We start from the raw sequence: 27,822 nt of genomic DNA, 5'->3' as shown, positions 1-27,822 counted from the left end.
GAATACTCCTCCTTGCATGCTTCTTTTAAAACTTTTATTCAACAATATAGAATTCTTTTAATTATAGTATAGAACTGTCCATCACGATACTACATCCCCTGCAACCCCCATGTCCTGGAAGAGACAGGCACGAGCTGTCCAACCATGGTTCATCAGAGGTCGGGGGGGAACAGCCGGAACAGAGGAAGGAACGACTAACCAACAACTGCTTTGCACACCCTTCACATTTCCACGCTTTCTGGGTCAGGAAGAGCTCAACAAGGAAACAGAGGCAGAAGAACCTTTAACACTCGGAGGGAAGGGCTGCGGTCATGGCGAGGCGAGTGCCGTCCAGCCAGGCGTGCGCCCCGCTCTGAGCCCTGCCCGCGCCGCGCAGTCCGCCCGCCGTCGCTCTACCGCGCCGATGGGACGTTTGATTTGGTTCTCATTCTGCTTATGGAAAATTGGGAGCAACAGCATCGGACCTGAGGAGAGACGGGAGGAGGGAAGTGAGCGTCGCGGGGCACTGCCAGCTCCACACGGAGCTCCTGGGCTGGGCACGCTGCCCCCGGTCTGCCACCCCACCCCAGCCAGGCCCAGGCGCACCCTGCATGGCCCTCTGGACCTGGGGACAGCAGGGAACCTCTGCAGGGAACCTCAGCCTGCTTTGGAAGAGGAGAGAAAGGAAGGCAGAGCTGAGCAAGGCAGGAGAGAGATGCAGTCCAGCAAAGCAGAACTGTCACAGACAGCCAGAGACAAGTTTGGACTTTTTTTTCCATGACCTGCTGTTTGGAGTTTCCCTCCACTACCACAAACACCTCCCATAATTCCACTAAAAGTGCCCATCATGCCCAGCACACTTGCAACAGACAAGCTGGCAAAGCTGCTTGCTGCATCCCTTTCCTATTGCATCCCTCAGTGGCTGTGGGGCTCAGTTTTGAGCCTTTCCTCTTACAGGGCACTCAGCCAAACCAGTGCTCTACCTCTGCTAGAAAGCTGGAGCCAGGCCAGCTGAAAGGCCAGGAACATGCACTCGGACTCTCCTAACTTTCTCCAGGAGAAAGCAGATGAAGATGCAGATTCCCCAGTCCTCTTAACTTCGTGGGTACAAAGCACTGTTCCCCAGCTCCTGGCTGTCCTTGCAGCCAGGAGAATGCTTTGCTAAGGTCCAGAGGAGAGGATTTCCTGCTCTGAGTGCTGGAAGAGCCACTGGCTGCACAGATGGACTGGTGCAAGCTGCAGTTAAACATCCCCACTGCCCTGGGATCAGGAGACTCCACACCCTCCTCATTCCCAGACTACTCTTGCTCAGCTGCTGTTTCCCTCTGGGATGAATCTGTCACTGCTCATCCTACCCTAGAGCTGGGGTAGGGATGTGGGGAGATAAGGGGCAGGTTGTTCCAGCCTCTCTGCTTAATGCAGCCAGGGAAAGCCATTTCAGCCTCCGGAAGAGCAACTCTCTTCCTCTGCTTGAGGGTACCAGGAAAGAATTCCTGACGCAGGTTTAGAGAACAGACACTTTCCCAAGCAGCACCCTGACATCTCACCACCAGGTTCAGACATTGTCAAGCATTTATATGCAGCACACTCATACACAGTGGTCAACAGTGTTCACCTACTAAAGTTCCCCCACTCAACCCATTTTTCTTCTCCCCACCTCTTCTGCTTTGCCCCTCCAGAAGCTGGGAATGCCAACACACAAGAGCTGGAAAACAGACAAGCTTCTCCCATAGCAACTTGGACAGGCCATGAGAAACATCCACTTCTCAATGGAGCAATTCAATAGATATTTACAATCAGTTCAAAACTTGATATTAAAACCCCAAACCAACCCTGCTGCTACTGGCACAGCGTAAGAGCACAAGAGACCTCCCTGTCCCTCAGGACAGGCAGCCAGGAGGGTGGGCAGATGGAAAGAGAGGGCTGGGAACACTCACCAACACTCACTGCCTTCAGCAGCCTCTGCAGGAGAGCAAATGCTAGCAAGGCCCTGCAGGATGGCAGCTGCTCCCCAGCCACACACCCAGGACAGTCCCCAGGTGCAAGGAGACAGCTTCTCCCTACTCAGCACATCTTTAGACCAAGCCATCCATGCAGGCTGAAAGCAGATGAGCAGAGGGGTGCACAGGTGGAGAACCCCAAGTTCCAGCTGTGCACTGGTGACCTGGTCTGACCCACCAGGTAACAGCAGTCAGGTCTGTCCCTCAGTGCAGCACAAGAGCTGAGCCCCACGCTGTGCCCAAACCCTCACAATCTGCCCCAAACTCTCAGGGCTGACAGCAGGAAGAACTGCAACCAAAGACTGAGTGAGAGATCCCAAAAAAACACAGACAAGAGGGGCTGGAAGAGCCCACCTGCCCTCCTGGAGGAGACAAGGCCGCCAGCTCTCAGGCCTTCTGGCTATCCCATAGATTTGAGACGGCAGACGTTCAGACGTATAGATATTTATTGGTTTCAGTGAATTATACAAATGGATTGACCTGCTGTCGATGCCAATAGAACTTTATTGGAATATGGAATGTAAACAGATGTTTCAAATAGAAACATTGCAACCTTATAAAAAATTAACTATTTCAACAATGCCGCAGAAGGAAATTCTGTGTTTAGGTGCTGGTGGGAAAACACTATCTCCAGCGTCTAGGTTTGAGTGTCACCAGAACCACTTGATGAAGTTACACACAGAACAAGTAGAGGAGGCAACTGTGAATTGTGGGGCTATAAAGCCATCGAGGGATCTGATGAAAGAACCCATAAGACGAACCCCCCACCCCCCAACAGGATCGGCACCCCGGAATTCAACAAATGGCTGACTTTGTTCAAACACTGCGTGGGATCCCAAGGCCTGGAGCAGGAGCTGCACAGCCCCCGCCCTGACGCCGCTGTTTGTGGATCCTCCCCCCTCCCCGTGCTCTCCTCCCTGGCCTCCTCTCCACTCCTCCATGCTGCGGTGCTGGATTGAACCGCTCCAGAGCTGTGCTCTGGCACAAGTCTGCGTCTGGCACGAATTCTCATGGGAGCCACGTCATGAGGTACGTGGTTGCACACCTATCACAAGAAATCTTGCAACACTGACTTTCCTGAGCTCGGTGGGAAAGTCTGGATAGTCCCTCCCCTCTCCTGCCACAAGAGCAGCCCTCACATTCACAAGTTTCCAAAGCAGGTCTATTGAGTTTCTTCTCAGAGCGAGCCTTTGTCAAACACACTGGAGGGGGGATCTCCTCTCCCCAGCAACTCGGATCAGTGCCTTCGTTTTAATGCTCCAAACCAATCCCGAGATGCTGCTGGGTTTGTGGGTTGTTTTTTGTCAAACTCCCCCCCCCTCCCCCCCAACCACCCTGGCATTCACAATTGAAACTGGAATTCAAGGGCCAAATTCAAGCCCAGAGTGAGCAGTAAAGACTTGGACCTCAAAACAGAGTTGCACCTGCTGACCCCCAGCCTGAATTTGGTTCATTCAGAGTCTACAAGTCAGAAAGGCAAGTTTAGAAAGAGGCATGCTAACGGCTGATGGTGGAACGACCAATTTGTCCCCACCAGCATGGTGGGGAAGGCTGGACTGAGAAGGAAGAGAAGGATCCATAGAGATGTGAACCAGAATCAGTTGTGTGGAGCCCTGGGGATATCACTACATATTTAGCTCTTGCAAGACCATTTGCCCAGGGCTTTGGTACCACAGGGTTAGAGTTACATTAACCACAACCACCAGAGAGGAACTGAGGTTTAAGACCCCCCCCAAGGTTAGATTTCTGCCAAGTATAAAGGGGAGGGAAAGGAGGGGGGGGTCCTTGGTTCTTTTCCCTTCACTGTGTGACCGAAGGTTTTGCTTTTATTTGTAAACATCTTGAATTACCCGTCGTTTTCCAGTCCTCATCGTGCTGTTGTCATGCCACTGGAGAGCACAGCATTTTCTGAGCTGGGCTGGGACTGCTCCTTCACCACTGGATCTGCAGGAGACAGACCAGGCAGGAAAAGGAAACAGCATTTAATAAAGAGGAAGCTCCACCCAGGCAAATCCTTCCAGAGAAACTGCCCTGAAACCCCACAGAGCTGCTAAGGCTTCTGCAGAGTGGGGAGCCAAAATGTGCCCCCACAACTGTGCCCCTGCTGGCCCCAGCTACTGCAGACTCACAGAAATAGGGGTGATCCATGGCCTCCTTGGCAGTCAGCCTCTGTTGATGGTCATATCGCAGCAGCTTGTCCAGGAGGTCAAGGACTTCAGGACTGACCAGGTGCCTGTTCTCGCTGTGGATGAAGTTCTCCCAGCGCTTCCGGGAATGCCTGCAAAGGGACAAAGGGACCAGCTGTCACTGCACAGCACTACCCCATGTCCCAGGGGCATCACCTGCCACCAGCCACTTCTGACTGGAGGTGGCTGTGATAAACAGCCCACAGCTCTTTCCTGCCCAGCAAACACCTGCCAAAGGTGGAAAATCCTCTTTATGTACACAGTTGTATGATCTCCTGTGCCAGGAAAGGCACAACATTGCACATTCCCTTCTGTCTACAGGGACTAGACAACACCATGTGGCAGGCAGGGTGACGCTCTTGGGACTAGAACTGGTCTGGCTTGCCAGCCAGCCTCAAAGAAGCTGTCCTCACTATTCCATCCATTCCACTTCAGAAATCTCAACTGGAAGACTCTGAGCTGCTCAGCCCATACTTAACTGCAGTTTCTGTATCTCCACATAAAGGATGTGAACATGCAGGAGAGAGAAGAAATAGGGGATGGCACATTAATCATGGGAGACACAAAAGGAAAGAGCCTGCATTCAGTGACTTCCTGAGATGGCATGAGCAGCTGGATGTGAAGCCTGCAAGCAGCACCGTTATCCAGAAGATCGAGCAGGCCTTTGCTGAGAGTGCCTCAAGGGTACAGACATCAGTTGATCTCCCTCTCTGTGCTTACAAGGAAAAAAAGGCAGCATTTCACTTCTGCACTTACTGGCCCAGGATGTCATTGAAGTGTGGGTCCAGTTCTATGTGGTACTTCTTGAGATACCCATACAGCTCATCTGTGCCCAGGACCTTTGCGATGCGAACCAGCTGGAACAAAAGGCACGTTCAGAGAGCAGAAGGGCAGCCCAGCACTCTTCTGCAGAGGCAGAGCTGCCCAAATCTAAGAGCCCTCCTTCTGGAAACATCCAGACAGAAGGAGTTTCTTCCTTGAAACTTGCTTTTGCAAGATGTGCAGAAAACAAGTTTCCTACACAAGGCAGCAAAATCAGAGATAGCTCAACCAAACATAGCAGCATCCTCCCAGCCTGGCAGCCCCATCCCCAGAGCCTCCCCACTGTACACACAGAGATGAACTGGGGACAAACTTTTCACAAAGTAAGCCAGGTAACAATGTCTTTACTTGGTCATAATTGTCCTGGCCGTGGAAGAAGGGCTCCTTTCGGAAGATCATGCTTGCCAGCATACAGCCTAAACTCCACATGTCTAAGCTGTAGTCATACATCTGAGGGAGAAAAGGAGAAGCTGTCAGAAAAGGCACACTCACCACAGCCTGGTTCCCCACAAGCACAGGCAGCCTCAGCCTTTGCACTTCACAGCCAGCCTCTCTCCAACCCAGGCAATGCCCTGACAGGCAAAACCAGACAACCCAAAGGTGGCTGAAGTGCAGCCACAAGTGTTATCACTGGACAGACAGCAAGGAGGAGACAGACTCTTACTTGGTAGTCCACAAGGAGCTCTGGTCCTTTGAAGTACCTAGAGGCCACACGGACGTTGTATTCCTGAGCTGGGTGGTAGAACTCGGCCAGACCCCAGTCTATGAGCCGCAGCTGGGAGGGCGAGAGAGACACAGAGTCACCAGCCAGGCACGAGGAGCCACTGGCCAAACCTCAATCCCCTGCTGCAAGGGTGGAGCCCAGGGTGGAGGGAGGCCCTCTGTGGACAGCAGATGCTCTCAGCAGTTCTCTGATCAGGTTTCTCCCTTTCCTCTAACATCAGCTGGTAGGGCAAAGCCCAGCTTAGACAGCTCCAATGCCTTCTGAGTCCAAGCACACTTTTACTGCTGGGCAGCTGGCTACTTGCCAGCACCACCAGGTCCTTGAGTACTAAGGAACAGGCAAAAGTCTCATCCCACTGTTTAGAAGGGCTGGGCTGAAGGCAGTGTTGATTTCACCTGGGGACTGAGAGCAGAAGATGGGGCAGGAGGGGCTCAGCACATCCCTACAGCTGCAGGGATGGACAGCCTGCTTACTAGGGATGGACTCCAGTAAGAGATTCCCTTCCTTATACACCTTGCCTTGCCTGTGCAGGCACTGCTGATTGACAGAGAGGGACCTGTGGACCACCAGCTGGTTCCTTGACACAAATTCCAGGTCCCTGGGGCAGGCACACACAGCACTCAGTGGGACAGAAGTACCATGATGGGATAGGCCCCCGTGCTGCCCATTCCCTGTGGTCTAACCAGCACACCCCAGCAGTGAGGGAGCCATGGACTCCACTGAGGTGCTTCCCTGTGGGACTTTGACCATCTCCTGATGCTGGCACAGGTGGAGGGGAGCCAGAAGAGAAAGGTTACAGAGGCTTGTGCAGCTTAGAGGGGGATCTGCCAGGGCTATGGGTACAGAGGCAGCAGAGTTTCCAGTTTCCCTGGAAAACCCCTGCTTGTAAGCCCTGGTGTCACAGTACCTTTTTCTGTTGGTGGTCTATCATGACGTTGTGGGGTTTGACATCCCTGTGCATGATTCCCATGCTGTGACAGTAATCCAGGGCCTGGCAGACACACACACACACACATTAGACATGGCTGTAACCATGGGCACAGCACTACCAATGAAACAGAGAATTCTCAGCCAGAAGCAAGAGTTCACAGGAAGTGCCATAACCCTGGCACATGAAATGAGCAGTTTCAGCTCTTATGTTGCACTTGATAAAGTGACAAGCTGGCAACAAGACTGAATGGACCTTGTGCCCTACTGCAGTCACAGGTGTTCCCTGCATTCCCTGCACAGTTGTTGAACACCACAATGCAGAGAGATGTCCCACCTGGGGAGCCCTGTGCTTCCTAGGTCAGGCTCTCTCCCTAGCAAGGGAATGATTCCTACATGCATGCAGTTTTATGGCCTTCCACTGAGGCTTTCCACTTGTGTCCCAAAACACACCCAAGTTAGAAAGTCACCTCTGCCCTGCTGATTTAAGCCAAACTGCACTTAAAATAGGCAGGTGAAAGCACATGAGGGAGAGCAAAGCTGCTTCAAGCTTGTAGGCAGGAGCACATATAAGCTCCCCAGCTCCATGACCTTGCACCACTTGCCCCCCCAGCGCAGCTGTTCCCTTGAGCAAGGGGGTGAGAATGTTGTTTTCTCATCTCCAAGGGGAGGGAGATCCATCCATCAACATCTATCAGATGCTGTGGCATCTCCAGCAGCACAGAAAGAGGGTACAGCTTGTAGTCATTCAATACCCAAGACACCAGTGCCAGGGAAGCAATGCTGTCCTTGGGCCTGTGCCACAGAGGGAAGGAAGGAGGCAACAGCTTCATCCCAGCAGAGAACAGCCCTGCAGTGACATGTGGCCTCACAGGACTCACACAACTGTGCTCCTGGATCTCCAGTCCAGGAGATCTCTAACAGGTTACACAAACTGCCTCCAGGGATGAAGCTCCTCTAGTGTCTTGTGTGTGTCTTCTAGTGTCTTGTGTCTCAAGTATCATCTCACCTTCATCACCCCTCCCATCCCAATCCCAGGCTGCCTCAGGCTCACTCCCACACCCAGCAGGAAGGTCCTTCCCTTGCAGACAGGTGGGCAAGCATGGGGCTGAAGAGAAGAAAGCCTCCCTTGAGCCCATTGGATCTGTTTTAGGAAGTCTCCTTCAGTCATCATGTCCTGGAGCACAAAGGGCTTCCCTAGCCTGTCCCACTCATTTCCAGAAAAATGGGAGCTGCAAAGAGCCAGCCCAGAAGAGCCAAGGCCCTGAGCCAGCCAAGCTGCTCCAGCAGGTCAGCCCTGGGATGGGTCAAAGCTGTCAGCTCTCCCTGTGCCTCCCCTGCCCTGCAGCTGGAGACCCCCAAGAGCCAGAGCAGCACACCCCACAGACCTGCCATGGCTCCTGGAGGGCATTTCCATGGGGAAGTGCAAGCTAGGCTCCTTAAGGGGAGGTATTCAGGGCACTCCTCACCTTTCATCAGAGGGGCAAGGAAAGCTTTGGCTGGGAGGTGTCAAAGGAAAATCCTGATGTTACATCTGACAGCTGGCATAACTGCTGGGCAGAATTCACCTTCAGGGGCTGCATTTGAATACTGCAGCAGAGGGAAGCCTGGAGCTGCCAATCCCTCTCTCCCTAGCATCACAGCTCCCCAGCCCTGCCTCAAGGGCCTTGTCCTGGCTCTGGCTGTTTTCCTGGGAGTTGATTTTCCTCACAGCAGCCCAATGACAGTGCAAGAGTCATAGGAGACCAAGCACAGCTCTGCCTGGTGACATAACCACAAACACTTTAGACCTCAGAGCATCACAGACTCTTTGGAGGTGACCAAAGCCCCCCAGTTTGGCTGCAATATCTCACAGAAACAACCAGGTAACCTGATCTCTTCCCAAACCTTCCCAGGTTACGAGACTTGGATTCTGCCCTGAACACAAGAGAAGCAACTTAGCAACAGTGCCCCATGAGCCCCACTACTGCCACCCTCGTTCCTGGTTTCCCATCCAGACTGTCATGTGCAATGCCACTCACCTTAAGCAGCTCATACATATAAAACCGAATATCAAAGTCTGTCAGGATCTGGTACAGTTGCTGAAACAGATTTGGGGAGGGAGGAAAAAAAAAAGAGAGAAAAAATAAATACTCCAGATTTAGATTAGTTTAATTTCCTGCACCCCACCTGCTTCCAGTCATTGACCCATTCCAGATTCCCTATGAATGCCACCATTCCTGAGGGCTCTCCTGATCTCAGACCTGCCAGGAAATCCAGAAAGGATGCAAGAGCTCCTGTGAAATGCTACTGGCATCATTCAGACTTGTCACAACTTTCCAGCAGGAGATGTCTGACTGTCTGTCCAAGGGGAACAGAGCTCTGGAGGAGGCACAGACAATTGTGACTTTCTTTCTGTTGTCAAGTCACTCTGATGACTTTGCATGCCAGCACTGACAACAGCATTCAAAGAAGGTGGGCTGGGAACACATGGAAGGTGTTCAGGTGTGACAGGGAGAGGAAAACATCAATTTAAAGGAGCATGGGGTTGGGAGGCACAAAGAGAGCCAGCCTTAGAGCCACAGGGCTCTATCCTCTCCTCTATCCCAGGGTAAAGGCTGATGCAACTGAAGAGCACAGGAATGCTTGTGGGACCAAGGGGAGCACAACTCGAGTTGCTGGGAAGTGCTCACTGCCACCACTCTCCTCTCCTGTGTCCTGCAGCAGCTCATGTGGAGGTGATAGAGCTCCAGGGGCATTTTAGTCTGCCCTGTGCCACCAGCACCATCCCAGGAAAACTCATCTTCCTGCTGCTCCCACACCAGGACACAGCTGGCCCAAAATTTGCCTTCTGCTCTGTATCTGTCACTGGCTGTGGAGTCAGTCCAACCTTGTTGAGCTGTCCTCTCTCCCAGGGAAAGCAAGGCAAGATGCCAGGGCAGGGCAAGGAAGGACATTCACAGGGCAGCAGTGGGACCAGACCTCTCTGGCCTTTCTTACAAACAAGGATCATCTCACAGCTCAGACAAATCACCAATTGCATCAGCACTGGAGCCCGCTGTCCATCACAGGCACCACTTGGCAGCTTCAGGAAAAATCCCAGAGCAAGGGATTGAAATTCACATTCCAAAGAAGCAGCTCTGGCCCTGGATCCCCTCCAGGCCCATGCTGAGATCCTCAGGTTCCTGCCTTACTGAGGGCCATCTGCAAAGAGCCCCCATCCAGCCCCAAAATCAGAAATCAACTGACAATATACAAGTGTCACTTACACACACAGAGCTTTAACAGCCTCCAGGACACAACTGCATTGTATTCTCGTGAGCTGGGATGATCCTAATGCTTTGGAGCAACCCAGTGAAGCAGACAAGTGAGCAGGAGCAAAAAAGACATAGTCACAAGCTACAGAGCCATAGCAGGGATGGATTTCCTGACTTGTGCACAACTGATGCAGGACACAGGGCCAGCAGAGGACAGCTGAGTCCTTCCAGGTCTGTTTAAATGGCTTCCTAGGTTACAAACACTGTGAGAAATGTGTAAAACATCCCCTTCTGGCATTCACTGCCCTGTTTGACTTCACCTGGCAACACCAATGCACCTGGGGAAGGAGGAGGGCAGGAAGGCAATGGCATTACCACTCTAGGCCTCATTTTCCCTATTCCCTGGCTCTCTGCCTCTTGCTGCTGTAAGTGGGAAGGGAGGGGATGGAAGGGAGGTCACCAATGTCTTCTCAGACCTGCAGTGCTGCTGCTTCTCTGGCTCATGGCCTTTGGCACTGGGCCATGATAAGCCCAAACACTGTTGGGCAAACAGCATTCAACAGATTTCCCTGGGAGAGCTGCCTGTGAACCCAGCCCCTGTGACCTCTGACAGTGCCAAGGCCAGCAGTGCCCAGCTCTGCTCAGCACAGGAACAGCCCCTGCAGGAGCCTGCTCAGCCCTGCAGGCAGCCCATGAATGCAGACAGCTCTGAAGGACAGAGCCAAGGCTTCCACTGCAAGTGGCTCCTGCACAGGCAGCTGCCTCAAGCAGGCTTTGACAGAGGGCTCCAAATCCCCTCTGCCCGACCTAGCAGGGCAGGACAGACATCTCCTTTGCAGACAAACCCATCTCAAACATCTGCCCAGCACTCAGGATCCCACAAGGCCCCAGAGACCTGGCCTGGTCTCCTTTCTCCATACACAGCACCAGGAAAGGCCAAACCCACCCACAGGCAGCCACTACCCCTCTCCAGCTTTTGGTGGTGTTCTGGCACACATCACAGAAAAATCATAAACCAATCCTGTTTGTGCCTGAGGAGGCAGAGACACACTTCCCCCAGCATGGGGCTGACAGGAGTTAAATGCTTATTCCTCTCCCTTGAGTGAGCAACACAGCTGGCTACGTGCAGGAAGCAGCATCTGCAGAGCAACAGGGTGGCTGTGAGGAGACACACTGCTTTGGGGTGCAGGGCAGCAGCAGCAACAAAAGGAAAAAAAAAGGAAAACAGTTCCCAAAGCATCCAGCCTTGGCAGGCACACAAGGGAGGAGAATCTTTTCTACTTCTGCATTGCTTATGCAGGGCAACAACCATTTTTTTTCTAGAACAAACTCCAGATATACAAGGATAAAACCCATGCACACATTTCCCTCACAGCAACTGGGCCTGAAAAATCACCAAAATGCAGGTGAAGGGGAAGACTTGACTCAACAGCCCACTGTACCCACAGCTCCAGCAGGCTGAACATCCTGGAGCAACCCTCCATTGCTCATCTCTCTTACCCATCTCATCTTCAGCTCCAAACCTGCTAGAGCAAACCCAAGCAAGAACTGCTCCTTGAGACCTGTCTGTTCCCCTGTGCCTCTTTGGGGCAATGAAAGGCACAGAACCAGCTACAGAACACATGACAGCTGCCAGTGGCTGAAATGCAGGCGTCTCATTTCTAGTTTGAAACCAATTAGCAAAAGACATTTAATTTCACTGATGGCTCCTCAGTTGCATGTGGCTCTGCAGTGCAGCTTTCATTTAAGGCAAATTGCTGTGGGGAGCTTGAATGCTCTCAGATGACAAGTAATGCAGCAGGTCTGAGGAGAAACACTAACCCTGTACACAAGCTGCTGTGCTCACACAGCAGAATACAGAATACAGATCCAGCCTGGCTCCAGCTCATCCTCCTGGCAAGTGCTGCCACTTCCAGAAGGGAGCAGACAGGTAATTTAAGAAAATGTAATCAGCTCTGGGGAGGTATCACCTAAGTCTCCTGTTTATATCATCATTTAAGAATAGTGAAATAAAAGCTTGTGCTTCTGATCTGGGATCCAACCCCAGCTTGGATCCCACAGAACTGCAGCTTCTGCCCAGGCACAGAGAGAGCTGAGGAAACCCAGCAGCCACTTCCATGGTGCACTGACATGAACAGTGTTCTGCCATTTGAACAGGCAAAGGGGTCAAAGTATTAGCATCAAAGCAAAAAATAACAATGCTGGAGGAAAAGGAACTTCCAGAAAGGAGACAATTGAGCAGACATCCAAGTTTGTGAGCAAATACTGCCAACAGGACAGAGAAAAATGAAAGCCTGTGGAGTGGTCAGCAACCACCTTGTGCCTGCAAAACGTGTCTCCAGGAGCTGAGGCCTCCCAGCCCTCCTCACAGGAGAAGGTCAGCCAGGACTGCCAACACTGCAGCAGCATTTCCCCTCCAGGGCTGCCAGCAGCTGGGGGTCACAGGCTGCCCTGGGAACCCCTCACACACCCTGCAGGGGATCTGCCAGTGACATGCTGGCTCTCATCAGTGCTGCTGAATCCAGATGCCAACACAGAGATGGGCTCATCAGCCACAGCCAAACAGAGAAGAGGTCCTTGTCACCTGGATTAGCTCCTGTGGCACTTAACTCCAGCAGAACTTGGCTGCCTAGGGAGGTAAGGACTATGGAACAGGGGGACAATGACTGGGCGCTCTCCAGCTGCTTCACATGTGCAGGTACAGAGCAAGCTGAGACCAACACAAGTGGTCTCACATACTCTGTACTCTCTGCTTGGCACTTCAGAGCAAGGGAAGAGACATCTTGGGAGTTTCTATGTAGAAGAAGACACCCACAGGCACCCTCAGTAGAAGCAGCCCTATAATCTGCAATTAGCTGCAGCCCCAAGAACCTACTCAAACAGGCAGACAGCTCATGGGAGTGGAGCATCAAACAACCCACACACAGCTAGGGAAATTCAGGTTACAAATAAGCTCTGAACACAAGAAGCCACACTGCATGCCCTGGGGACACACTTGCATTCCCAAGACAAGTTATTCCTGCCTTGTACCAATCAGCATCAAAAGCATCAATACTTTCTGTCCTGGACTTGTACAGTTGTGAATTTGGGCTTCCCCAAGGAGCAAGGCTTTCTCCCAGGAGCCTACAAAAGTCTGCTGCAAGCTCATGTGGTTGTTTCTAATGCAACAAGCAGAGCTGAGCACTGTCACTTGTGCAGTGCCAGTCCAATGTCCTCAGTGCTGCAGCAGTGCCCAGCCTGGCTCTCCACGTGCCCAGGATGGCCAAAGCACCATGGACTCCAAGCCCAGGACTTAGGAGTCTCTGCTGGCCACCAGCCCCAAGGTACTGCTGAAAACTTCATGGACACACTTCAGTTTCTGAGGGATATCCTTGAGGATAAATTTTTCCTCTAAGGACATGTCAGAGTGGTGTAATCCCATTTTGACTTGGAAACACAAGGCAATCCTCAGCAAGGTGTACCAGTGCCTGAACAATGTAGCTTATCTCAAGACATGTATTAAAAATAAAAATTAATGAAATAATTAAAAGGTCTCTAAAGAGAAAGTTAAAAACTTCTAGGAGCAGCATTCCAAGGAGGCTGTGGGTCACAGAAGCACAGGGGCACATTCCCAACACAGAGGCACTGGCACAGCCCAGCTGATGTCAACAAAGCCCAGGCAAACCAAACCTGCTTTAATTAGCCCTGAAAGGTCACCACAGAGCACTCCTCTCATGGCTGTTTACTTGATGGAGACAACACTCCCCATCCAGAGCTGTCAGGGCAGATGCTGCTGCAAGTTGCTGTTATTGTGGCTCCTGCAGTTATCTCTACATGAGATTAAACAGCACTCAGAACTCACTGCAGCATGGCTGCAGCTCTGCCCACATACACACATCCCACCTGGCAGCACCCACTCACCAGCCCACCCCACAGGGACACAAACTATGTGAGCTGCCCCTCAGCATGCAGGGCTGCAGGAGCTGCTCTGGGAGCTGCCTCCTTTATAACCAACACCAGCCCAAGATCCTTCTCTGGGTGTTTGGTACATCTGCTTCCTGCAAAACCTGTACCTACATAATGATCTGGGACAGAAAGAAAGGAAAAACACCATCCCATAACATAGAATGAAAGAGATCCCTGAATGGAGCAGGAGGGATGACTGCTGGCTTCCTAATGGCAACTGCTCAATTAATTCTCCACCACTGACTTAGTGATTTAGGGTAAAGGCTCACATGGGGGAAGCAAAGATACCATTAAGATAGGTGTGGCTGCTAATTACAGATCCCTTTTGTCTGGAAGCATTTTGGAAGCAAAGGCAGTTGTAGCTGCAGTCTGACAGAAGGACCCTCATTTTGGGAACAGTAATATCCCTGGGAGTCCCCAGACATCAGAAGAGCCTCAGGGAATATGCTACAGCCTCAGACAAGGAAAAAAAGCTCTTAAGATGTATTCAACAATGTTCAATCCCTCACAACCAGGCAGTGGGAGATGAGCTCTCCAGCCTCTGCCACCCCACAGTTCCCAGGTCTGAAGGATTCCAGAATAAATCAGAATAAATAAATCAGAATAAATAAATGTGACCAGCTCCATCAACTGCACTGCTGTAAACAGAGCACTACAGCTCAGGGATTAACTTGGGCTGAATATATAGCACAGCAGTGATTACTAAATTGAGAAGGGAGCAAGAATATCTAACCTGTTGACCTTACTCCTCAGAGTTGGGACATTCAGCACACAAACATTTTATGCCTTTTCATCTAGAGCCCATTAACAGGTTTCTGATTTATATGGAGAAAGAAAAGTGAAGCTGACAATTGTGAAAACTCTAAATTTTCCCCACAGCTCTTGAGGATTATATGAAAATCACAGCATTTTACAGAAATGGAAAGCCTCCCTCCTCTACCCTCAGGCAAACTCACCTTAAAATCTGTGTTATTGATGTACTCAAACACCAGAGCAGGGGTCTTTGACTGCAAGAGAGAAAAAGTCATGGTTTAAAATACACACTTGACCTTTCTTTGGCTCCAAGAGAGCTGAGAAAGCCTTTGCTTCCTGCCCAGCCCTCACTAGGGAGAGCAAGGTGGGAGCAGGACATGGCAAGTGCCGCCCTGCTCACACCCCAACTCTGAGCACCAATTCAGCATTTTGGCCAGCACTGCTCCCCCTCACCATGGAGCAGAGAGAGCACTGGGCCAGGCAAAACCTGTCACCAAGAGCTGAGGCCTCCCAGGAGAGAGGTCAGCCAGCACTGTGACACTGCAGCAGGATTTCCTCTCCAGGGCTGCCAGCAGGCTGGGAGTGACAGCCCTGAGCCAGCTGCCAGGCACAGAGAGCTCCCCAGGAATGGGGGAACTGTGGCACTGCAGACCATGGCATGAGCACTGGTCACTGGGTAGGACAGCAACCAGAAGGATTAAAGGGCTCAATATCCAGTTGCCCTGGCTGGTACTTAGGTTACAGATGCCAGAAAGAAGGTTACAGGCTCTGCTTTCTTACAGAAAATTTGTCGGATTTCAAAACCTTCCCCCATCAGCTGGGGCAACGCATGAAGGACACAGAAGGGGTGTTGAAGTCTGGGGAATGTCCAAAGGAAGAGGAGCCCACCAAACCAGCCAGCCTGTGCCTCCAGCTGGTGGGAAGGCAATCCCAGCACACCCCCCCAGCACAGGCACCTACCACTGGATCCTTAACAGTGTCAATCAGATTAATGATGTTGGTGCCACCACGGAGATTCTCCAGAATCTTAACCTCGCGTTTTATCTTCTTTTTCTTCACTGGCTTAAATAGACAAAAGAAATTAGAAGTGAGAGTCCTTCCAGAAATTAACACTGATTTCTGCCACTGATTTTGACTGGAACACATCACCTCCCCTCCTCTCTCTGCTCCCACCCTCACATGGGAACATTTTTAGCACCAAAGAGGAGACAGACACTTTGCATGAGCTAGGATTTCCCTCTCATCCATAAAACCCTTCCATGCATCAGGGGGACAATCAAACCACTCCAGACAAACAGAACTGTGACTCCAGTAACTGTGGTTAGAAGTGCCTTGGACTGCTGTGTGGTAACCTCAGCATACTGATTCATGCTGTGCACTCAGAGTCACAGGACAAGCATGGTGGACCCAGCTCTGCTTTTATTTACCAGCACTAACCAGTCTTTCACTTTTCAGCCTGTTTCCCAATGAGTACTTGAATCCCATGAAGCAATAACCTGAGAGTCTCCAACACCAAGATTACTTGTAAGCTCAGACACTGCTGTGCCTCACTTGCAACCACCTCAAATGCACAGAGCCAACTGCACTGCATGTCACTGCATCCATAACCATGATTATTTTTAAAGCCTAAAGACATTTTAAACAGTTCTGACTCCTCCTCTCATCTGCTCAGTCTCAGGAGCCCTCTTTGCAAAGTAAGCTTTCCTCTGGACATCCCCCTGTGGAGAGTGACAAAGAACAGCTGCTCCCAAGGCAGGGGCTCAGTGCCTGGGCTGGCTTTTACACTCTGCTGATCCAGTGGTTCACTTCAATGCAAATGAACGTTTCTGTAACTCATCCACTCCCAGCACAACCCCAGCTCTGTGCCTGCTGGAAATGAAAGGCAGCTTAGAGCAGATAAGAGGTGAGACTCTTTAATGAGCCTTGGCTATTGACCAGTGTGGGCAGCAGCAGCTGCAAGTCACCAAGTCCAGCAGTCCTTCATTCCACAGCTGGAACATCCCCTCCTGCCCCACCAGTACCACTAAAAAGAGCTGCAGAGACATCTTGCAGGGACTGGTAAAGCCCTGTGCTAGCAAAGGCCCATCTCTGAGGCTGCTGATGAAAGCACTCCTCCCCAGACTTCGAGCTTTCTAAAACATTCATCATCTGGCACTGAATCTGGTATGTGTGGAGGGGTGTGATGAGGAATGGCAAAGGTATGAGGCACCTTTCCAAAGTAACACACTTAGCAGATGTCTGTGTGAAGGACAAGGAGCCACAGGAGCTCAGCAGCTCATGCTCACCACCTCACCTCTGCCACAGCCTCCCACTTCTATGACGGCCACAGAATGCTGATGGTACAACTCATACTCCCCTTACAGGCAAATCCAAGGCAATTCCTGTTTTCAGACCCCTGGCAGAAATGTATGAGCAGACAGGAGAAGGAACAGAAGGTTTTATATAGTGGGAAAATATGGCATTTATGTAAGTGATAAAATATGCTGTATTTCCAGGCTCTTCAGGTGGCTGAAACCTTCAGATTCGAATCCTGCTCTTCTCCTCTTACAAGTTAAAAGGCATGAGCTAGACTTTAAAGCCAAAAGATGAGAATCTCAGCCTGAAGCAAAGTGCCAAAAATAACACCAATGCCAGCACAGGGAGCGTCAGCACCTCACAAAGCCACTGTGGGAAATGGCAGCAAGGCCACTGCAGCTGTCAGAGCTGGAGTGATGCTGGGCAGGAACTGCTGGGGAGTGGGACCCACAGCCCCAGGGCAGCATCAGAGAATGCTGGAGCTCCTGGAGCTTGGAGAAAGGGAGAATCAGCCAGAGCAGGGGCATGAAAACCAGCAAGAGTGAGGGAACCTGAGAGGAGGATGCTTCATTAGGAACTAATTTAATTGATGTCAGCACGGAGACAGACACCGCCCTTGTGTCACCCACATGCACAGATCTTACCAGAAGGCCAAGATGGAATTAGAGGATGTAATTTGGTTACTCTGCTTGTCCAGTGAGGCAGATGCACACACAAGCTGTTTTCCAAGGAACTTCAAAGAGGATTGAGGCACTGATATCCTGAAGGTGCTCCCTGAATGGCCTGGCTATGACAGACATGCCTTCCAGCCTCTCTGCTGCAGCACTTGCACCTGATTGGGAGCTGAAACAGCCCCTGAACACATCCAAGAGAACCCAAAGCCCACTCTGAAACACCTTTTCCTTTTCACTGTAGTTATTTCAGGGGCCTTTTGCATCAGCTAGGTAGGGGAGGATATCCCTCCATCCCTCCAAGATTCCCTTTTCTCCTTTCATAGCAACCACTGCTCCCACTGGGGCAGAAGCTGTCTTCCAGTCATTTCCAAATGTTTCTTTGACCTTTTGCAGGATGGAAAAATGATGTTCTGTGTTATCTCCATCAGAAATCTACCCTTACCCACCACACACTAAAACACAAGAGCAGACAAAATCAGTGACTTGTAGAAAAAAGGAGAGAAGAAAGTTGGTCTTTTTTAAATGAAATGCCTGCAGATGATCACCACCAGCAGCATCTCTGACATCACCAAGGGAAGACACTCGGGCGAACAGTGTCCCAGCAAGAGGGAGAGTTAAAAGCCACTCAGTGTTTGCACTTTTTCCTGCAAAGCTGCAGGACTGCAGAGCTCAGGCCAGGCTGGCCACACCATCCCCACATCAGCTGTGAGCTGGGACCAGGGCCCCACCAGCCTCCAGGCAGGGCTGGGAAGCTCTGCAGCCTCAGACACACTCAGAGTGGGGTTTTCCACCACTGAGTAAACAAGGATGAGGCAAAAGAAATGCCAATAGCTGAAGTCATTTCAGAGGAAAAGCTATTGCCCAGGAGCGTCCTCAGAGACAGCAATGGGGGGAACAGTTTCCCCATTTCAGTGGTGACTGCAGGCCTGCACCCCATCCTGCACAGCTTTCACCCACCCAGCCTCACACCACTGCTGCAAACACCATGTGCTATCCAAGGGCATATCACTGGGGCCCCTTTTGTGCCCAGTAACCCATTCCAAGCCCAAGCTCTTGCATCCCATGAAACAATAAGTCAAGTCAAGTCAAGCAAGTCAAACCCCTTGGTGCAAACCACTCCAGCACATGGCCAGCACTGCACTGGGGGTAACTGTTCAAACCAGAGAAACTTTGCTGCCTTCCCTCATATCCCAGAGCCCAGCAGAGCTGAAACCACAGGCTGGCAGCAGCATATCAGCCACACACCAGGATTAAGTCTGGGTTGCTACAACTGCCTCTGAGAGTCACCCGATCTGTCTCTCCAAGGATGTTGACTCCAAACACACATGGATTAAATGTGAACTGAAGCTATTATGGCCTCCAACCATCTGCCTCTCCCAGCAGGGATAGCTTCTAAAACACCAGCCCTTGCAGCCAGAGTATTTTTAACAATACTCATTTAAGGCTATTTTATTAAACCAGGCTATGAACAGCAGCATTTCAGGTTGTGCTTCCTACACAGGCCAGTCCTCCTGCACTGGGAGGGGGATTTCCAGCAGAGGAAAGGAGCAGGCACCTCAACAAAATTAACTGCTCCTGAGTTTGATCTGCCTGTGTTTGCAAGGCAATGTTTCACACAGGTACAGCCTCCAACTCCATCTGTTCCCACGCCAGAGGTATTTCAAAGCTTTCCTCCATGCTGGGAATTCTCCAGTGACCAGCATGGGTCAAACCCTTCCCTCTGGAAGGGGCTCCAACACAGTCCCTCTGCTCTGTGCAAACACCTACTTGTGTGAAATCTGTACAAACTTGACAGCTTGGAGACTTCTGTCGCATTTGGTTGAAATTGGCCAACCAGTGCAAAAACTCCTGGGGGGAGGAGGGGGAGAAAGGCTGACAGACAGCAGGATTGCGTAAGACTCGTTTCCATAGGAAACCAGGCTAAAAGACATGTCTCACTTTAACCGTGTCTGCACGGGGAGGGGTTTCATTACTTCAACTGCATCAGTACCCTTAGAACAACATTACTGTCTAGCACAAGCCAGTTTTCCAGTTTCCCAGAAAATTGCTTCCTTCCTCAGGCAAACTGGAAGTGAGGCTGTGGATTGTGGAGACAAACATGCAGCTCACTGTGAGTGCCCAGAGCAGAGGGACAAGATCCCTCCAGTCACAGGAGGATGGTCTCTGTCCTCAGCCACCTCTCCTTTGGTGGCTGCAGGATTCCCATCCTACCACCCAAATGGATAAAGATGCTCCAATTCCCTTCAAAGGCAGAAGAGGGAGTGACAGTGACCAGAGCTATTCCAACTCTCTTTGCCCAAAGTCTGGGGAGTATCATGCAAAGCTATCCTTCTGCACAGGTGAAAAATGTCACACAATTAGCTTTGCAGTCAGGTAGATCCTGATCCAAAAACACCTTTTTGTGACCAAGAGAACAGATCCTCGGTCATTTCCCACAGGATCATGCAAACTTGTAAGCAGGGAAGGAGTCCAGCTGCAGTAAACACCAGCTGGGAGAATTAACATTGTTTGCTAAAATAAACCTTTAAATAAAGGACTGCAACCATCACTTCCTGTCTAGAGTGAATAAATGGCTGCCTGGCTAAACATCTTTTTTGCTTAGTTTCTAAAGCAAAGGGAGAACACTGTTCTGTCAGATACTCCAGTTCCAGCCTTCCCCAACAACCTGGGAAGGCATTCCTTGAATTCAAGCAAAGAGAGAAATCAGATCTGTTATCCAAAATTCTCTACGCATTTTCTCACTGTGAAAGAAAAGCAGTGACCAGGAAGGCATGTGAAATACGAGTTCAGTCCAAAGCATAAAAATCATTTTCCATTAGCCCAGAGCAGGCAGCCTGGCAGTGCACACATGCTGCCAGCTGAGGAGCACACGTGCTGCTCTGAAAGAATCCCAGAAGGTGCTGGGCTTTGCCCAGCAGGTGCTCTGAAACAAAACTGGGGTTAGCACAGCAGGAAAGAAGGTTTAGCAGTCAAAAGATACAAATCCATGAGAAACTAAAGTGATGTATTTCACCACCCCATTAAAAAAAAATCAATTATTTGCTCACCAAGCCTGAATAGCCTGGAAATACAACGATGCTTCCAGTGAACAAGCAGGGAGATGTGAACACACAATGTCCAGGACCAGTGAAAGGCTCCAGCAGCATCCCTGTCACAGGCTTTGAACATTTCAAAGCTGGCACTAGAAGCTCATTTGTCTCTAGCAAGTATTATCAAAAGGATCACAATAATCGGCCTATAAAGCCCGACACCAATTGCTCAATAGGAAAATTGGCTTCAGAGCAGCTCTGCTTATTTTGCCAGACATCAGCTGGGAAACCAAATAATCGTATTCCAAAGAGCTACAAAACTGAGGAGCCCACTTATGTTAACATTCTGTTGGTTGTTTGCATTTTACCACTTCCATTGTGGAAATTCAAAGTTTTGTGAGCTGCTCTTGAATTTTAGAAAAGAGGAGGGGGGAAATCACACCTTGAAAGTACAAAAGTACTATTGCTTTTTTTAGTTAAATAAAATATACTTAAGTTTGGTAGAATATCCCAGCATGTATTCTGAAGGCAGTTTCATTCTTTCCTTCAGCATCCTTTTCATTCCAACATGGCACACCCCAAACCAGCCCTCCTGGGGCTTCAGAACTGCCCATGATACATCAAGAATTCTGCAGTCAGCTAAAAGTGAGACACGTGAGGACCAAGCCCTGATCCCCACCACCACCATTCCATAGGATGGGAATCTTCCTTCAGGCCCCTGCAAACAGACACAAGGCTGTATCTCACCCTTCTCCTGTGGGAGCTGCAGCTTTGCAGCTCATCAGTTCCTTGGTGTTACACCACCACCAGGAGAGTCACCAGCTGCATCTCCAGGCCTCTGAAGGCACCCAGTGCTGTCCCAGTTGGTCTCAGCTCTCACAAGGCTGGGCTCCAGCAGCCAACTCTGCCAAGCTCACTGTGGGCAACTGGTGTTTGAAAGAGCAGAGCTGTGTGCCCATCTCTCTTGCAAAAGGGCTCATTTCAAGACTGCCAGAGGAGGAAGTGGGCCAGGGGGAGCTGATTCAGTGCATGCAAATGCAGGAGGAGCAAGAGACACAGAGTTAGCAGGAGCAGGCATTGAACGGCTTTGGTGGAAGGTCACTGATGCAGTCAAAAGCTCCAGCCTGAGGGACCAACAGCAGCCAATCCTATTTCCCTGTGCAATCCCTCCTGCACACCAGCATGAGGGTCATTTCAGCCCCCCTCTAGAACAAGCTGATGTAGGTGGGCTCTAAAGCTTGTAGAGACAGAAGAAAACTTGGCAGAGCCACCATCCCAACTTGGTTCTCTAGCTGGAGTGATAACTGAGTTCAGCACTGGCAGGATCTTCCAAGAGTGCCTGGTATAAGAAACAGCTCTGGAGGGTTCACACAGCCCAAATAGGGGAACAGGGGAAAAACAAAGCCAAACAAGCAAGAATGCACTTGTGAAACCATGTACATGGTTGAAATTTCCAGTGCATGGACTCAGCACAGAGGGACAAAAGCCACCAAAGGAGAAAAAGGCTATTTCATCACTGCTGCAGGACCTCCATCTCACTGGTCCCTCTCCTTGCATCTGCATTCTTCCCCTACCTCCAGCCATGTTGTGCCTATGCAGAGTAACCACACTAGGACACAAAACAGCCTCTTCATGATGGGTTTAATGCTTTGCAGGCAGGCAGAGCATTCATGGACACACAGGGGCATCACAAAAGCAAGATGACTCCTGATTGCTGTAGTCACCTCCCAACATGGATGCTGTAATCTCCAACCCATGGAGGGGTGCAGTAGGGATGGAGGCAGTACAGGAGACTGGGAGGTGAAGGACACACCTACACAGGTGGTACAGGCAGCACTCAGCACTAACTGCAGGTAACTCCTTATGACAGCATCATTCTCACTACATGGTATCACCTGTAGCAGTTACAAGCAATGTGGAAAGTCAGCCTTGGGCTTTTAGAGTGCCAACTTGCAACACTGTTCACATCCTCCAAGAACAGTTACCCCAGAACAGAGGATTCACTTGAAAGGCATGAAGGGAGACATTTTGGAGCTGCATTAGCAGAAAAACAAAATGAGAAGCTCATCAAAGAGACAGCACAGACTGACCTCAGTGCTCCATCAAAAACTTCTGTGTGGTAAGATATGGAAGAGGAGAGCTGTGCTTCAGATACCTGCATTGCATGCAGACAACACAGGACTCACTGGCAACAAGGATGTCTTAAAGTTCCTTTGGACAGGCTGAGGAATGTCAGGCCCCATCCTGGGAGTCAAACCTTAACATCAGATTTAAGCACGACATGAAAACACGTACAGAACACTTTCACACACTCCCCCTTCCTGGTGTGGGCTGCCCCAAGGCAGGCAGGAAGCAGGGCCACAGCTGTGCCCAGGCCAGGCAGATCAAAGAGCAGACAGGAACCTCCAGCACCAGTGAGGGACTGAGGAGCAGAGCTGCTGGATGACTCCATGCCCTGCTAACCTGAGGGGCAGGAAGGTCAGTACAGTGCAGTCCCCACACTTCAGAACTTCTCACTCTTTGCTCCCTGAGTACACCGAAAAGGGAGGGAGTTGTCCTCTGCCTCAGTGCTCAGGATAAAAGCTTCTGGAGGATTTTGGGCAGGGGGTGTCTTGTGTGGCAAACCAGGCTCCTGCCCCACTGCTTTGCACACACCATCCTACACAGTGCATCCTGATGTCCTGCTGCAGTGGAGTGAGAAGCAACCTACTTGCTTCATTTGCCTTTTTAAAAAAGAGCTGCAGAATTTTCCCAGGAAAAGTGACATTAAGAGCATCATATTTGTAAGGCCCTTGATCCAGAAAATGGTAATGTTGAAGTCACTTGCATCATCTTAATTCTTTTCCTTTGCTGATACACGTTATGACCACAACCAACAACATCCCATTTCCCTGCAGGATATGCCTGGTTCTGCACTTGGGGCAGCAGAACTGAAAGGAAATGCTGGGTGCTAACCAGGGAAACAGAACATCTTGCTCTGTGGAAGCCCAAAAGGCTGAGAGCACTGTGGTACCAACCAGAGCCCTCAGCTCCCTGGTCTTGTCCAAAGTTAAAATTCTTCATGGAGCACATACAGACAAACCAGGCAGGTGGCTGGAAGAGCAGTTATCTCCCTCATGCAGCCCTAAACCAGGAGCCATGCTCTAGTCTCAGCTTTGTTGAGGCTAAGGGACTTGCCCAAAGTCACACAGGAAATCTCTGTGGCTCAGTTCTGCATCAAAGGGTGATAAAATTTCCTGACCTCTGTGGAGGATGGTACAAGATGTTCAGGTAGTACAGCACCAAAGCAGGGGAAGTACTTGCTATGTGCTAGCTGGAGCTCAGAAGGGACAAACTGCTTCAAAGAGCAAAGGCCAGGAAGAATCACCAGTGACTTCCCATGAAGCTGAGATATCAAGACAGTGACTCCTGCTAAAACTCCCTCTAACACCTAGAGTGTACATAAATTGTACTCTCAAAAATGTTAAAGAGAAAGGAGCAACTGTGCTAAAGAGTTGCATCCATTGCCCAACCATGGTACTTCCCTTTGACCCATCCCTGCACCACACAAAAACCTGAAGACTTTTGGTTGCATTTCTCATCTCACAGAATCCAAATTTTTCCCCAGTTAGTAGGAACAGACACCCAGCCCCTTTGCCAAGGCTCCCCTGTAGATAGATGCAATTACATTCACAATTAAGTTTTGAGCCTAGTTACAGGAAACCAGAGGCACTTTCCACAGATCAGAGTGATGCTATTGCCACACTTCACAGGTTTTCATAATGTACACAACGTGGTGCTCTGAAACTCCCTTTTCACTGACCCACTTTCCACTGAGGAGAAAGTTCATCTTTATTTATCTGGACCTTCTGCTTTTCCTTGCTCACTCACAGGAATGCTGTCTGCATGTTAATGCAAGTGGGGAGGGCCAGGGGAACCAGGGGCAACACCAACCACTTCATATCTGGGACAACCCAGTCTCCTGCTTGCAGGGCATTAAGGCAACACATTCAGGCCCCAAGGAGGAGCACCCAGCTGCCCTGAGATGACTCTTGCCAGCTGACTCACTGTCCAGGGCTGACAGGCTCCCCAGCTGTGACAGAGTTCAGCTGCCACAGGCAGGGCAGCATCGCTCCAGGGGAGGCTCTTTGGGCTGGGAAGAGGCAGGAGCAGGGATTCTGATGACTTTCCCTGCAGCCTCCTCTCAGCCTCGTGGTGTCTTTCTATGTGGGACAAAATCTAGGATTTCAATAAACCACAGCAGTCCCAAAGAGGCCATCAGGGGCTCCAGAGCAGCATGCACAAGTGTGCAGCTTCCCCAGGCCAGCCACAAGGCATCTTGCTGTAAAATCCAGCTCTGCACTTGCCACTTGTGACCACTGTCTCGCAGCAAAAACTTCTGCCTGCATCTGCTTTAACAAAGACAAAACCCCAAACCACAGAAAGCATCCAAAGGAGGGGGAGCATGCCAGAGGAACCTGGCTTGGCAAGGACATGTGAACCTCACCACTCTGCTCTGACGTCAGGCTCAGCCACAGAGGCTCTCCCAAACTGCTCACCTGGGCACCTCCTTGCCCACAGCCAAAGCTGGGGTTTGTGTGCCTCCTCCCAGAGGCAGATGGAACATCACACCTTTCCCAGGAGTGCTGGCTGGACAAATCATAACAAGTACTTTGGGAAACCAATGCAGATCTCAAGGAAGCAGGCACAGAGAGAGTGGGAATGTCAGCAGAAACAGCCAGACACGCTATCCCAGCAGATCCAGGGAATGCCTTAAGCCTACAGCCCTGCAGAGATGCATGTCCTGGAAAGCTGCTCTTCTCAGTGGCTGCAGGGGCACACTGAGCTCAGAACCCCCTGCACACTGTGGATGAATGTGTGCCCAAATTCTCAGGACACCCATGGTCAGACACTGCTCCCACGTGCTCTTGGGGAACAAGTGACAAGTGTCGCTGGTCCAACAAGTGACAGCCACAAGTGTCAGCCAAGCCAGAACCAAACACACTGCAACTCTAACCTTTCATCTCTGTCTTAACTCCCCTGCCTGCCCTGAGATCACCAACACAGAGTGCTGCTAGTTAGCACAGCTTGCTGTGAGCTGTTGCTCCAGTGTCAAACACGGTGAGACATGCCCTGCAGTGTACAACCCGTGCACAGCCACCCCAAACTACAACCTCCCAGTGCTGCACAGAGGTCCCCACAGCCCAGCCCCACCAGGGTCAACACACCAGCACACAGGTCACCAGCACTGCCAAACTTTGGTAGGTCTCCTTGAGCCTCCTCAAGTTTCCATAGTGTTTGCAGTCTGGCTGTGATGAAGTTATTTTTCACATCAGGTCCTCAAAAGGACTGAATATAAAATATTGGTGCTTTTTTAACCGCTGAGCATCCCGCAGCCTGGCTCTGAAAAGGCCACATGCCGGCTGTCTAGAGATTAACAGAAGGATTCTCCCCTCCAGGCTTCACATTCCTGTTGAAATGGCAGTCCCTGGGCTGTTTTAGACGGGCATTGCCAGACACGATTTGCCAAACACAGGCAGAACACGCAACGCTGTTCAAATGTCAGGACTCAGAGCTCTCCCCCCACCAGAGGAACTCTCAGCCCTGAGCTACGCTGGACAAGGAGGGGTGGAGACATCAAAACATCGCTACAGCACGCAAGACACCAAATCCATTTCCAAACACACCATCCCGATGCCCTTAACGAGAAAACAGGAGTTTTGGGGTGAAGAAAGAGATCCAATAGTTCTTTGGCCCTGCCAACCCAGCTCCTCCCTCCCTCGCTCCCAGCCACCACAAGCCCCTACATCATCAACGGGATACTCACCTTGAGGATCTTCACCACGACCCTCTCGTTGTTGGTGATGTTGATGGCCTCAAAGACCTCGCTGTACTTCCCTCGGCCGAGCTTTCGAACCAGCTGGTAGTCGTCCTGGTTGCTGCGGGCACCAAGAGGAGAGAGGCGGCGGTGGGGGAAGAGTGGATAACGAACGGGGCAGCGGGCCGGGCAGCGGGGTCCCCTCCCAGCCCCCCGGGACAGCCCAGCCCAGCCCGGCACGGGGGATCGGGAACCCTCCCCAGGGGCTGAGGCCCTCCCGCGGCACGGAGGGCGGGTCCCCGCACGGCGCTTTACCCCCAGCTCGGGACGTGCGCCTCGTAGTCCCAGTACTCGCGGCTCCTCAGGCTGTTCACCTCCGCGTACACCCGCGCCCGGCTGCCGGCGGCCGGGCCGGGCATGGCGGCGCCGGGCGGCGGCTGCAGCAGGAGGAGGAGGAGGGCGCGGGGCCGGCGCGGGAGGCCGGCGAGGCGGGGCGCGGCGCGCAGGAGGGCGGCGGCGGCGGGCGGCAGGGCCAGGCCGGAGCGGGGCCGGGGCGGGGCGGGGCCGGCCCGGGGGCGGCGGGCGCGGGGCCCGCGGAGCTGCCGAGGCCCGGGCCCGGTGCCGGCGGCTGCAGGCGGGGCCGCCCCGAGCGCCGCGCAGCCAACCCGGAAACGGGGCCGCCGCCGCCGCACCCGCCCAGCGCCGCGCAGCGCCCCCTAGCGGCGGGGAGGTCCGGGCCCTCGGCGGCTCCCGCCATCGCGCCCGCCCCTCAGGCTCCCGGTCCCGCCACGCGAACCTCGCGTCGCCTGTCACCTGTCCCGTGTCACCGACCCGCCACAGCCTGATACCCCTCTGCAGCCGTGTCACCCCGCCACCCTCCACCTGCCCGCGCCATCGCAGCCTGTCACACAGCCGCCGCTCCCGCGCCACTCCCTCACACCGCTGCAGACACTGTCACGTCTACCACCCTCACCTCTGCCACCTCAGCCTGGTCACAGCCCTGTCACACTGTCACCCCATCGCCATCTCCAGTCACACTCCCTCGTTATCCCTGTCACCCCATCACATCTTGCGAGCCCTAAGGTGATACCTGGGGTGAACAAAGGGCTCCATGTTCCTCCGGGGAGCTCACAGAGGCAGGGCTGCCTGAGCTGAGGCACCTCCGGAGCTCACCTGGTCCAAACCCTGCTCCAGCAGGGTCACCCAGCGCTGGCTGTCCGGGCTCGTGTCCAGACATCTCTAAGGATGGAGTCTCCACAATGAAAAAGTGTTTCCTGAAGTTCAGTGGAACACAGAGCCTGGCTCCCTCTGCTTTGCACCCTCTCACCAGTCCCTTGTTCACCTTCGTGTCCCTTCACTGGCCTCTCCCCATTATGTCCCTGTCTCCCTGGCACTGAGCAGCCCAGCACTGGACACAAGGCTCTAGGGGTGATCCACCATGGCTGAGCACAGGGG

At 51.8% G+C, this 27,822-nt stretch overlaps 1 protein-coding gene across 1 annotated transcript; it reads right to left on the bottom strand.

Annotated features, from left to right (window-relative positions):
* Window positions 1–20: 20 nt before the first annotated feature.
* Window positions 21–27,024, bottom strand: CSNK2A2 (casein kinase 2 alpha 2). The gene is made up of 12 exons (XM_074550835.1): window positions 26,683–27,024; window positions 26,377–26,488; window positions 15,533–15,634; window positions 14,776–14,826; window positions 8,660–8,719; window positions 6,619–6,702; window positions 5,652–5,762; window positions 5,336–5,437; window positions 4,922–5,022; window positions 4,109–4,257; window positions 3,830–3,923; window positions 21–464 (listed from the first exon to the last, which is right to left on the bottom strand). Exons 1-11 carry the CDS (start codon window positions 26,784–26,786, stop codon window positions 3,847–3,849), a joined length of 1,053 nt encoding a protein of 350 aa, XP_074406936.1. The 5' UTR covers window positions 26,787–27,024; the 3' UTR covers window positions 21–464; window positions 3,830–3,846.
* Between the last annotated feature and the right edge of the window lie 798 nt (window positions 27,025–27,822).

The sequence above is a fragment of the Zonotrichia albicollis genome, chromosome 13 (genome assembly GCF_047830755.1).
Source record: "Zonotrichia albicollis isolate bZonAlb1 chromosome 13, bZonAlb1.hap1, whole genome shotgun sequence".
NCBI classification, from domain to species: domain Eukaryota; kingdom Metazoa; phylum Chordata; class Aves; order Passeriformes; family Passerellidae; genus Zonotrichia; species Zonotrichia albicollis.
The sequence above is the reverse complement of the archived record's forward strand: the minus strand, read 5'-3'. Positions and strand labels throughout refer to the sequence as shown.